Source organism: Trachurus trachurus, assembly GCF_905171665.1.
Source record: "Trachurus trachurus genome assembly, chromosome: 10".
Lineage (NCBI taxonomy): Eukaryota > Metazoa > Chordata > Actinopteri > Carangiformes > Carangidae > Trachurus > Trachurus trachurus.
The window spans coordinates 20,062,772-20,075,289 of NC_139894.1; the positions used below are offsets into that span (position 1 = coordinate 20,062,772).

The window sequence follows — 12,518 nt, forward strand, 5'->3', positions numbered from 1 at the left end:
AAAGGGTGCAAGACCATTGTGTATTTTATTTTTGCCAAGCACAAAGAGAACAAAGAAGATGCATCTGTGTTTGCACAAGATGGACAGAATGTGTTAATGAAACTGACAGTTCTGACAAACACTGAAATGAATCAGTGATTGATATGTGGCAGGGTACGGCAGATTATTGGTTTGAAGATTTCATGCCTTGTCAAATGAGGTGTTTTCATTGCTTGAGAGACATTTCAGGTCATGCATTTTCATGAAATGCGGCAGCGTTTGGTGTTTTTCATTTTTGTTTTAGCTCCACAATGTCATGATTTTAGAAAACTGGTGATCACATACTAAACAAGCTACACACTGTACCAAGAGCAGCATAATCGTTGTGTACTATGATCACACTTAGCTTGTTTGTATTTAGGAGAAGAGTATTTGATATAATCTTTATGGGTGGCACAGTGGTGAGGTACAGTACCCTTGCAAGAAGGTTTGATTCCCAGGCTGGGTCCTGTCTGGGTGGAGTTTGCATGTTCTCCTTGTGCATATGAGTGTGTGTGTGTGTGTGTGTGTGTGTGTGTGTGTGTGTGTGTGTGTGTGTGTGTGTGTGTGTGTGTGTGTGTGTGTGTGTGTGTGTGTGTGTGTGTGTGTGTGTGTGTGTGTGTGTGTGTGTGTGTGTGTGTGTCTATATCTCAGACTGTGACCTGTGCAGGGTGTACCTGCCCCATACAGACGATGGATGATGTTGTCATTTTTTCTTTCATAATTGCATACTTAATTTGGTTGAAGGCTTCTGGTTGAAACAGACAACATCAATGCTAGTGTCATGTGGCAATAACATATCATTCTCCTGTGTCAAAGTCCTGTGTTTTAACTGATCCGTCCACTCATCCCAACCCTCCCCTGTCACAGCATTTCTCCCTTTGCTCCTGTCATAATTAAAGAATAAAGACGTTGCCTAACAATATCAAAACAACAAAACAACACCATGGTTCATAATCTGAAAAAGACATACTGTATGAGCTCATTTTTCTCTGTCAATGTTCAGTATATGATCTATCATAACAGAAAAAGGTCCCTTCTCATATTAAACTCCTGACCTTCCTTGAGAATCATCAAATTTTTCAGATTTCAGTGTCATTGTAGCCCAGAGATAGTTGCATCCATTGACACACCTTCTTTACACCCTGCTGTTCACAACCTCCTCTGATTGCAATTGATGGCATCCTCTTCATGCAGCTCAACAAAAACGCTCTCCTGTAGCCTCTCTTGTTTCTTTGTCCTGAAATGATCAAATTGGTTTCTGTTAGTGTTTGTCTCTTAGCAGAAGGTCATCACAGCAAATGGGAAGAAAAATCTCTTTGTGGTATTAACCAAGTGAAGAGTTTTTTTATAATGTGTTTTTTTTTCTTTGTTAGATAGGTGGAGAGAAAACTTGTTTCTATTACATCTTTTGTGCTGGATGCAGTTTGGCTGTACTTCCCAAAATACAGCAGATCATTTGTGTCTTAGCCAGACTGTGAGAACGGATGGTTTGGAGGTTTGGGTTTTTTTTTTTCTTTGGCTGCCAGTTTCTATTCATCAGATTCACAGACATGAAAGACATGAGAAACAAGGAAGCACTGGGTCAGAGGGGAGCGGAAGAATAAGGAGGTAACTCCCGACCATGATTCAGTTTTTTTTTTTTTGACCCGCGGCTCTGATCGATAGCTACTCCTAAGTGTAAGCTGCCTGTCTGTCTGGAGGGATGTCTACTAGTACTTTATCCTAGGCAACTGTTCGCTGTCATAGAGTCTGTGATGGCTTGGAAGTGGGGCAAACAGCATCAGCTTTGGCAAATCTCACCCTACAGTATCTCTCTCTGTCTCTCTGTGCACATGTGTCTCTGCTGTAACAATTAAGAAGTAGCTGTTTGGCTTGAGGAACTGCAGATCTGACACGCAAACTCCTAGCCAAAGGCTTGCTGGTGTTCTGGCTGCTGCCAACTTTATATCATCATCTGTTGTAGCTTTTGCTGCATTTAAGAATTCAATTTGCTGTTGGAAACATATAAACCACAAACTCCCTTTCTCTATCCTTTGTGGAAATCTTAGTTTTTTTTCCCTCTAGCACAGGAAGCTAATCATGAGTAGTAACAGGTAGTTGCCATGTTGAACTGATCAGTATTTGTACTTAGTTTTAAACGCCAGTTGGACCAGTTATGATTTGACAGCAACTGTAACTGCAGATTCTGTTTTGCACCAACATATAAAAAATAATGTATCCTGTTAGCGACGTCCACTCACTGGATTATTATTAAGCCCCGGAAACTATAACTCCAAGTTGGAAAATGATCAATTTAATTAAAAGTCTTTGCAAAATTAACATCTACTACACTAACCATTGGCATATTTCTACAAAACGTTAATTAACAATGGGGAAACATTTTGTCCCATGAATAATGACAGACTTTGCATGATCAGCCAGACAAATGGTTGATTTAAAGCAGAAGTGAGTGATATATTTGTGTTAATATAAGTCTTAAATAGTTATATCTTCCGACAGCAATCACTTACATAGAGTGTTTGGACTGAAACACGGGTCTCTCAGTCCCTCTGCTCTGCTCTGAGTCGAGGAGAAAACATTTATCGTATCCTACAGTTTTTATCCAATGAGGAGAGAGAACGGCATGCAGGGCTGTGTGTGCAGCCAAGGAACGCCGTGAATGTGGTGACGTAGCGACGAGGACTGTTATGGTGCGTTCAAGGAAACTCGTATTTTTCCGACCGTGAAGTGGTACCAGTTCGATCTGGTACGAGTTCACCGGTCGGAAGTTACGAGTGGCCGTTATAGTGACTTTCACAGGTAAAACAGGTCGGAAAAACACGAGTGGGTTGCCTGGAACGCTACAAAGTCGTAAGTTGTGACTTGAAGCTGTAATTTACGATTTCAAAAGCCTGCCTGGAACGCAGCATTAGCGAAAACGACCGGATCACTCACTTCTGCTTTAATGCCGTTGTCCACAACCTTTTGCCATATGAATATTTTTAGAGGCCTGATTAATATAATTAAAATTATATTATTAAAAAACTGTTGGAGTAACGCAAGAGCTCATGGAGCAGAAAGGAGCACATCAAATGTATGTTATGGGATCGAGCATAATTATCCAGGATGAAAGTTGGGTGCTTCTCATTCAGTGCTGTCTGATTGTACTGTATACCTCCATAGTTTTCAGACCAGGAAGGATAAGGAAAGATCTAAAGATGTTGATTTATAATATGAGAAATATAACTTAAAGTGACCATCCCAATTGGATGAATGGACTTGCACATGGTTATGAAGATTTTCAATGGAGGAAATCAGTCTAAACTACTTTAAAAAGAAACCTTGACCAAGTGTTTATCTGCCTTTAGGCTTTGAATGAAAGCTACCGAGTTTAGCTCTGACATAACTCAGCTTTGTTGTCTGAATCAAATATTCTTCCCTGTAAGGTGACTCTGAGACTCTTGATCAGGTTTTCTACTGACAACAGCAACGCCGAGTCCCACATCATATCCAATTCTGTCGCAACCAACAGCGAGATCCTGCTGACCACCTGTAGAAAGCCACTGATGTCAGTTGGATGTCTGACATCTTTAAACCAATCTGACCCTGATGTTGCTCAGAAAGAGAGGGAAGTGGTTATAGCGGGCCGTTTTATCTGTGTGTTGTGCCCTTGACTGCGTGAATGTTTTCATTTCCAGCTTTCTGACTCATTGCCCAACAATAGCGCTCTTAACACTGACAAAAGTGTCAGGGCTGTCCCATACAATTTGGGTCACACTGAGAAGAAGAGATAAGAGGAGTCCGAAGTGTAAGGTCCACCAGACTTGAGAGGAAGAGATGGAGTGAACAGTAGAGTCAAAAGAAGAAAAAGTGGAGGATCCAGGAAAAGAATAGAGGGAGTAGATATCAAAGGAAACAACAGGAACACTTAAGTCTTTGGAGTCTGTAGGGGATGTGCAAGAAGCGAGATGGGAAATGAAGCACTCAAAGCAATTTAGGTAAGAGAAAGAAATAGGAGAGTGGCCCGTGTCAAAGTGCTCTTCTAAGTCTAAGAAAGAAACCGAGTTAGGTAGAGCCAGGTGTGATAAATTGACAATGTTAGAGGAGGGAGAGGAGGTAATAAAGGGAAATGAGCAAGATGCCAACAAAAGAATTCAAAAGCAGAGTGACTGAAATGACAATGAGCGGAAACAGAAAGAAAGACAATGGGGGGAGAACGTGGTGCCGGGGTGAAGAATTGTCACATGAATGAACTGAGGAAATAAAACCTCCCAGATGTTTGTGTTCAGAAACGCGCAACATGCAACAGATTCACTTCTGCCTGTGGGAGATATTTGTTTAGGAGGTGAAGACAGATAATGTTTAGCTGTTAGTATTTTGCTCTCTTTCTCTGCTCCTGACCGTGGAAATGAGAGGCAGTCTGAAATGTTATCTGTTTGGTCCTGAAGGGTTATATTGCACACACACACACACACACACACACACACACACACACACACACACACACACACACACACACACACACACACACACACACACACACAGCGATACCTCCTTGGGATTCCACACTTAATGTCACATGGACGCCCGGCCAGATAAATGTTATTTGTCCTGTGCTCAGCTCCAGTCTGTTACCTGAGGCGTCCACAGTTTTATAGCAGCTTCCATAATGACACAATCCCAAACTATAACTATATAATACTGTATGTAGCCTACTGCGTGTGTGTGTGCGTGTGTGTGTGTGTGTGTGTGTGTGTGTGTGTGTGTGTGTGTGTGTGTGTGTGTGTGTGTGTGTGTGTGTGTGTGTGTTGAGTATGACTCAACAAAAACACAAAGTCCTCTAATAAGATCGATAACAGCATCTCTGAGCCCAGCATGGAAATACCTACTTAACACTCCACACACATACACACTTCTGCTTTGATGTCATGCTGCAGACGTCTTTATCCACTGACAGCAAAGTGTAATCCAGGTCTTCACAAAGGGACCAATCTGTTCTGTTCTCTCTATTAGAAGAAGACACTGTGTGTGTGTGTGACTTGGATGGTATTTGGATTCAGTTCATCTACCTGCAAGTGATTTCAAACACTACATCCAAGAATTAGAAGTTATTCACAAGATAAAAATCCTTGTGATTTGTATTTAGACGTGACTCTTTGAACATTCGACACTTTCACATGTTTTTGCAGAAATTGCCTCAATTTTGCAGCTGCTGCGCCACAGGAATGTTAACAGCCTACTTCTGCATTTCGAATCCTCCACGACAAAGCTGTAGGGCTTAGATTGGCAGCCTCGGTGCACGGCGGAGAATGGCTCTTGTCCTTCAGGCACATTATCAAGCTCTCAGAAGAAACTGGATAGAGGGGTGGGGAGGGGGGTGGTTGGGGTGGTAGTGGGGAGGGGGGAGGGGGGGGGGGTGTCAATCATATGCAGGAGAGAAGTGAAAGAAAGATGGAGATTGACAGACAGAGACGGGCAGAGGCAGAGGTCTGCTTGAATTGCCGACATACCCTGTCAGTCCCACAGGGCTGAGGGAAGCAGGGCTTTGTTAGGAAGCAGCAGAGGCTGGTTTATACTTTTAATTAGGCGTATGTATTGTTCTGTTTGTGCTTTCTTTGGTTAGTTGAATGGAGAGCAGCTGGACTGTTTGTTTTTTTTTGTTTTGTTTTCACGCGCAGGGGACAGTGACCACGCATAAACCCTCAGACAAAGATTCATCAGCATCATGGATTAAATGCAGCAATTAAGTGGCCTCTCACTGCAAGACATCAGTTTATTTTTCCTTAGAGGGCAAGATGACATTTGGGATTTCAAACAAACCATTGTCCATTAGTTGGTGTGTGTGTATGTGTACGTGTATGTGTGTGTTAGAGAGAGAGAGAGATTGGGTTCCTTTGGTATCTTTCAGGAGATAGTGACAATTCAGGGTGTGTTATCGCTCCATTGTATTTACTCAAGGAGAAGAGTTGGATGAGAAAAGGAAAAGAATGAACACAGATAGGAAAAGCACACAGCAGAAATGAAATGAAAGTTTGATAAGGAGCAAGAAAAGAATTGTTTTTCTTCTCTCTCTCTCTCTAATGACAGCAGTAGATTGACAGCTTCCTCTCTCCTCATTATTTTTTTTGTGTGTGTGTGTGCGTCTTTGTGTGTTTTTGTGTGCGTCTGTGTGTGTAGCCTGCACTGACACAGAGCTTCACAGTCTGGCTGCCAGACTGAAGGACTGGTTCGGAGTTCTCCACCTCGATGCCAACAGAGATCTGAAATCCTCTGACAGCTTTGACTCCGCCACCGGACGTGAGTACATCCCCCCACACTGTGTGTGTGTGTGTGTGTGTGTGTGTGTGTGTGTGTGTGTGTGTGTGTGTGTGTGTGTGTGTGTGTGTGTGTGTGTGTGTGTGTGTGTGTGTGTGTGTGTGTGTGTGTGTGTGTGTGTGTGTGTGTGTGTGTGTACGCGGAGCCCTTTCCTGCTGAACAGCCATGCTTTTCAGCCCTCATGAGAGTTGGCAGTGATGTTGACAGCGACCCTTCTCTGTTCTGAATGTAATGTCAACATGTCTGAGCACATCTCTGCTATAACACACACACACACACACACACACACACACACACACACACACACATACAAATCTCAGTATGGCACTTGAAAAAAGGCAGAAATGTACAGTGCGTGATGTGGTCTGGTCATGTTCTGTAGTTTCAAAAATGTTCACTACACTGACTTTTTTGTCTCTGTCTCCTTCCTCCTGCAGACTTTGACACCAGCATCTTGCCCATCTGTAAGGACTCACTGGGCTGGATGTTCAACAAGCTGGACATGAACTTTGACCTCCTACTTGACCAATCAGAGCTGAGCGCCATCTACCTGGACAAGTACGAGCTGTGCATGAAGCCCCTCTTCAACTCCTGTGACTCCTTCAAGGACGGCAAGCTGTCGAACAACGAGTGGTGTTACTGCTTCCAGAAACCTGATGGTAGGAGGGGCAGGGGCCGAGATGCGGTCAATAACGGTGGTTACTGGAAATGGGAGCAGGGAAGAAGGGTGTGAAGTGACCGTAAACAAACGGGTGACCACAAAACAGTTTGCTAGAACATTTTAAACTCACAGTTTTGGCAAATAAATTCTACCTGACATTTTCCTTCCAAACTATCAAGGGACATGGTGACATCAGTGTGACAGCAGGCAGTGAAAATATCAGACAGGCTGTAAACAAACCAGAAATCCAACAATATTTGGACAAGAAAAGAAAAGACGACCTTAAAGCTGTTTTTTATTGTAAATGTTAGGAGATGACTTTTAAACTTTATGCTGCACCTCACCTTACACCTTAGTGTTTCTTCATTTATTTCTGTTGTGCTTATTTTCAGTCCACTTCTAATTGTGTGATAGAGATATTATGGTGAATCTGTGGGCATCTGTTTACAGCCTGTGTGATCTTCTGACCTTTATTGTCCTTTTGGGTTGTAGCAACATCACTGCAGCTCTCTATCTCACCCATCAAGACTGTGACAGGGAAACTGTATCATACTGTATTATAATCCCCAGAATCCAAGTAAAACAATTAGAAATTCCTTTAAGGGTAATGGTGCTGCATGATTTAGGAAGCTATTGGCAGTTATGTCCAGCTTGCTCAAATTGCACTTAATGTGTGAAATCAAGTGAGCAAGACCAAGACTGCAGTGCTTTTAGGGAATGATGGATTTAGGTGGTTAAAGAATAGATTCATGCAAAGAGTGAAAATCTGCAGAAAATGTGTAGGCAGAGTCTCCTCCCTGAAGAGAGGTAAGAAGATGGAGTAACCATAAAGACAAGCAGATGGTCAGACAGAGGAAGAAACATTTCTCTTAAATGATGTTGCAAGTTGTTTTAATGACTGAACCACTTGGTGTGTTTTATGGTTGTAGGACTGCCGTGCCAAACTGAGAAGAGCAGGATCCAGAGTCAGAGTCGAAGGAAGAGCCTCATAGGTCAGTCTGGATGATTGACACCTGTTCATTTATTCTTGTTCCAGAAACCAACACGGTCACCTTGGATGCTAGAAAACACACACACACGCGCACACACACACACACACACACACACACACACACACACACACACACACACACACACACACACACACACACACACTCAAGCAGGCAAAACAAGAGTGGTCCTTAGAGCTCAATACCTTGCAAGTAAACACACACCGGCTGCAAAATTCAGGCCTACAAGTGTTTCCAGCATGACTATGAAGCACACATGAGTGTGATGTGACCATGAAGCCGCAAACAAGTCCAAGTCCCCCCCTCTCTCTCTTCCTCACTCTCTCACTCCTGTTGTTGCCATTAGGGCAAAAAGTAACACGTATAAAAAAGGGAAGAACCCTTCTGGGGTGAACTTGTTAGTCAGTGTTTTTTAGCTTGAAGTCCCAACCACTAGGGCTGAGACGATATGCTTTTCTCCCGATTCGATTCTTCTACGATTTTTTTGGATGCCAATTCGATTACAATTGCGATTCTACGATATTGCCGATTTTCTCGATTTTTAGTCTGCATTTTTAACACCAGTGAAACAGTTGAATGATTATGATTGTCTACAGACTATTCCAGGAACCATATTTCCTCAAAAAATATAACATCACATAACTCAGTCAGTTTTTAAGATTTATTTAGCAGCAATATATTTGTTTACTCTCTTTTCAAAAGCATGGACTGCATAAAAGAGGCAGCAATAAAAGAGTATAGAAAAAACAGGCTTCTGAAACCTTTCTGACAAAATGAGATATAGACTGAGGTAAACTGCTACATTTTAACATTTATCTGCACACAAATACTGTAGGAGCCTATAAATTAACATACTCCATTATAAAGTGAACTTAAACCCTTTTTCAAAACCTGGACTCTGTATGTAAAAAATGTGAACAAATGCACATTGCACAATATTAAAAAAAAATTCTAAAAGAAAAAATTGATTTTTGAAAAAAAAATCGATTTAAAAATCATCAAAAAAATATTGCGATACTTGTGTGAAACGTTTTTTCCTCCCACCCCTACCAACCACGCCCCTTCACTTTAGTGAATACCGTTTTGTGAATTCATAACATGTGTTGTTAAATGAGTTAAGATGTTTTCTGAATTTGCAGCTTGATTGTCTGTTTGCATGTTTTGTTGCATTGTACTCTCAGGGCCACCGTATGAAAGGGAGAGTAGGCACTGAACATAAAATACACACGTACGATAAAGCACATCTTGACATTTTGTACATGTGTCACCTGTCCCCGACGGCAGAAAGTTCATTGTTCCAGCTCAACAGTAAGGCTTGAAAGATGAGCTTGGACTGGGTCAAATAAAAGTCACAGAAAATACGTGTGTGTGTGTGTGTGTGTGTGTGTGTGTGTGTGTGTGTGTGTGTGTGTGTGTGTGTGTGTGTGTGTGTGTGTGTGTGTGTGTGTGTGTGTGTGTGTGTGTGTGTGTGTGTGTGTGTGTGTGTGTGTGTGTTATTGAAAGTGACTGCTTCCCCTTAAACAGGATGTATGGTTGTTGTCCTGCAACCTTCTCAGCAGTAATTGATTGTTGATCTCCCTCTGTGAATACACAAGAATTTTGGTTGCAGCCACAGGACACGTACGTGTGACCGCTGCTGAGCAGGGATCAGACTTCGCCTCTTGCCTTTGACGATTCGATGGTCTCCTTAAACTTCAAATCACTTCTGTCTCTAACCTTCTTTTCCCACTCTTCTTCACTCTCCCCTTCTCCTCTGCTCCCTCTTCTTTGTTTCTTGTAGGCTCTTACATCCCTCGTTGTACTGATGAAGGATACTTCAAACCAACCCAGTGTCATGGCAGCACTGGTCAGTGTTGGTGTGTGGACAAATATGGCAACGAGATCGCCGGCTCTAGAAAACAAGGCAACCCCAACTGCGGTAAGACAATGACCCAGTAAAATGCACACACGCACAAGTACCGTACACCAATACAGGGGGTTCAGTTGTGTTGTGTTTGTCCTTGTTGCCTCCCATTTGTCGAACCGTCTTTCAGAATTAGCGCTTTGATTGAGGTGGACTTCTGTGTGTCTGTCTTGTCTCCTCATTTATAATCCGCTGCAGATGAGCAAGGTGGCAAAGCTTCTCTTTAATTGCAAGTTTGTTCTGTTTCTTTGCTCAGTATCTGGCCCCGTCTCTCTTTATCTTCAGTGGAATCTACGCGTCAGTGATCATTTAGGAAACAGATAACATTAGGCAAACCTCCGGAGCCGGTCTGGCTGGTTTACCATCAGTCATATGTCTGATTCTATCTGCCTCAGATATTTAGCACATGTAGCGTTGATGAAACTCCAGTGCCTTGCAAGTCAAGTAGGAAAATCTGTCACTATTGTCAGCAGAGAGCAGAGTCAGACGCTTTGTTATAAATACGAATTTGTAGCAGTGACTGAGTTGCAACTTGTGGAAGAGGACTAATACTTAAACTGCTGCTGATGGCTGCAGCCATAAGGATGCATTTAGACAAAGAATATATATAATTAAATGCTTTGATATGTAAAAGCCGTTAACAAGGCAGCGGTGGAGATTCAAAGGGAGTGGTCAAAAAGCCAATAGGAGCACTTTGCTGCAAATCAATGGCGGAGGGATTCATAGTGGGAAAAAAAGAACAATAATTAGCAAGAAAGAATCCAGGCAGACATACTGATTACCAATCAAACAGCCAACTCACACTCACAGATTACGCCTCACTTGAATGCCAGTCCAGTCCAAAGCCAGTAATTGCAGCTTCCAATATTGATGAGTTGTCTCTCCGGCCACCACACACACGCACACATGCACTCACACACACACACACTGACAGCAGCAGCTCTTTGTCTCTAGTTTAACAAGCTCAAGTCAAACTCTGGCTGAGTGGCCTCGGGCTGTAGCAGCTTGGACTTCTCCCACTCGGCCATGCACACAACAAGGAGGAAACAATGCAGAAGCACTCCACGAGCTTGTATCTAAACACAAGGACACCGAACGGATTTTAACACTCTAAAGTGCTACTCAATCACAGCACACTCATTGCCAGGTATAAATAGGCTATTTTGGCAGCTGCAGCTGAGTTAATGACACTTATTTGCATTGTAGCCGCAAAAGATTCTACACACATGGCAAAGAGCGAGAGTTTGTTTGTGGTAACGTGTGCAAGTGTAACTTGATGTAACTGAGCTCAGCTAGGAACCAGTTAGAAGGGCTAGTGAAGTAACCTCTGGACTCGTTGTGTTGTGTTATGTTTTGTTGTGTTGTGTTGTGTTGAGGATTGAGAGTCGACAGCTCCGCATCTGTTTCAATGCTGCTGTTCAGAAACAGAAAGTTTTGCTCAGTCACACGAGGATCTTACCTGTATTAAAAAACAAGCTCAGACAATAATCTCATTAATCAGCTACTTGTTGCTTTCACTTACAGAACCAGGCGCAATCACACTCTTAACCGAGGATCTTGTTCCTGTTTGTTCATCTGTGTTTTTGTGCACCTCCTCACAGATGAGGACCAGGAGACATCAGGGGATTTCGGCAGCGGCGGCGCAGTCATTCTCCTCGACGACCAGGAGGAGGAGCCCTCACAGAGCGTCCGCAGCCGGCAGAAGAAGAGACGGGGCCGAATCCACCCAAGAGGAGCCATCGAGGACGACGAGGACGAGGAAGACGACAAGGACGACGAGATCGGCTACGTTTGGTAGCTACGCTTCATTTTACTTCTGCCATCAGCCGACCAGGAAACTCCGTTAACTCAGCACAGATCTGAAGCCATTCCAATGTCTCCTCCTCCTCCTCCTCCACCTCCCGTTACCTTGGCAGCAGTCAATTTTTTGGCTCCAGAACTTGCTCCTGTAATCCCTGTCCCATATCCAAATCTCTCTCTTCAGTGAACCTTGCCGACCTCTTCCTTTTCAAGTGTTTCCTCAGACAGGAAACAGAGAGCCTATTAGATTTCAACAACAACTGTCAAGCCCCCGTTAGATTCTGCTCAAGCTGTCCACATTCTGCTTCTACCTTTCCCCAAACCTGTGATCTCTACCCTCTTCCCACATTGGCACTTCTCTGTTTTCTCTATTACTCCCTCTATCTCCCTTCACTTTATCCCCACTCTCTATCTCTGTATGTCCATGTCAGAGCCTCTGGTCAGTCTGTGAGCCCAGATGCATTAGCTGATGTATTGGATGTAAATATGTTTCCTCCAGGAAAGTCAGAACAGGGATTACCGTCCCGTGTTTGTAAATCAGCGGTTCCTTCTCGTGTTCTGTGTCGCTCTGTCGGGCTCCTTCCAGTGTTCATCGATGTTTCCACAGATCGCCTCCACACTCCCAGGCTCTGAGATGCTCCCCCTCTCCCCCTCTCTCTGTTATTTCATGGAGGATTGTAAATTATTTAATCGTTGATCTTGAATGTCCCAGAAAGCCCAGGAAGCAATGAGATTAATGATGTATTGTCGTTGTTGTTGCATGTTTCTCATCGTGTTTCTGTAAAAGAGAGATTTTACTTGGCCAGGTCTAGCTCTATGCATCTCAAAC

General features: G+C 43.2%; 1 protein-coding gene across 1 annotated transcript in view; it reads left to right on the plus strand.

Annotated features, from left to right (window-relative positions):
• The window catches only part of spock1 (SPARC (osteonectin), cwcv and kazal like domains proteoglycan 1), a gene marked incomplete at its 5' end in the record, with an annotated part of 96,790 nt that extends 84,481 nt beyond the window's left edge, over positions 1 to 12,309 (plus strand). The window contains 5 exons of the mRNA XM_083980257.1: positions 6,178 to 6,297; positions 6,753 to 6,974; positions 7,906 to 7,968; positions 9,767 to 9,904; positions 11,491 to 12,309. Coding sequence (XP_083836383.1) covers positions 6,178 to 6,297; positions 6,753 to 6,974; positions 7,906 to 7,968; positions 9,767 to 9,904; positions 11,491 to 11,687 — 740 coding nt within the window. The 3' untranslated portion in view covers positions 11,688 to 12,309. The remainder of the gene's footprint in view (positions 1 to 6,177; positions 6,298 to 6,752; positions 6,975 to 7,905; positions 7,969 to 9,766; positions 9,905 to 11,490) is intronic.
• Positions 12,310 to 12,518: the final 209 nt, after the last annotated feature.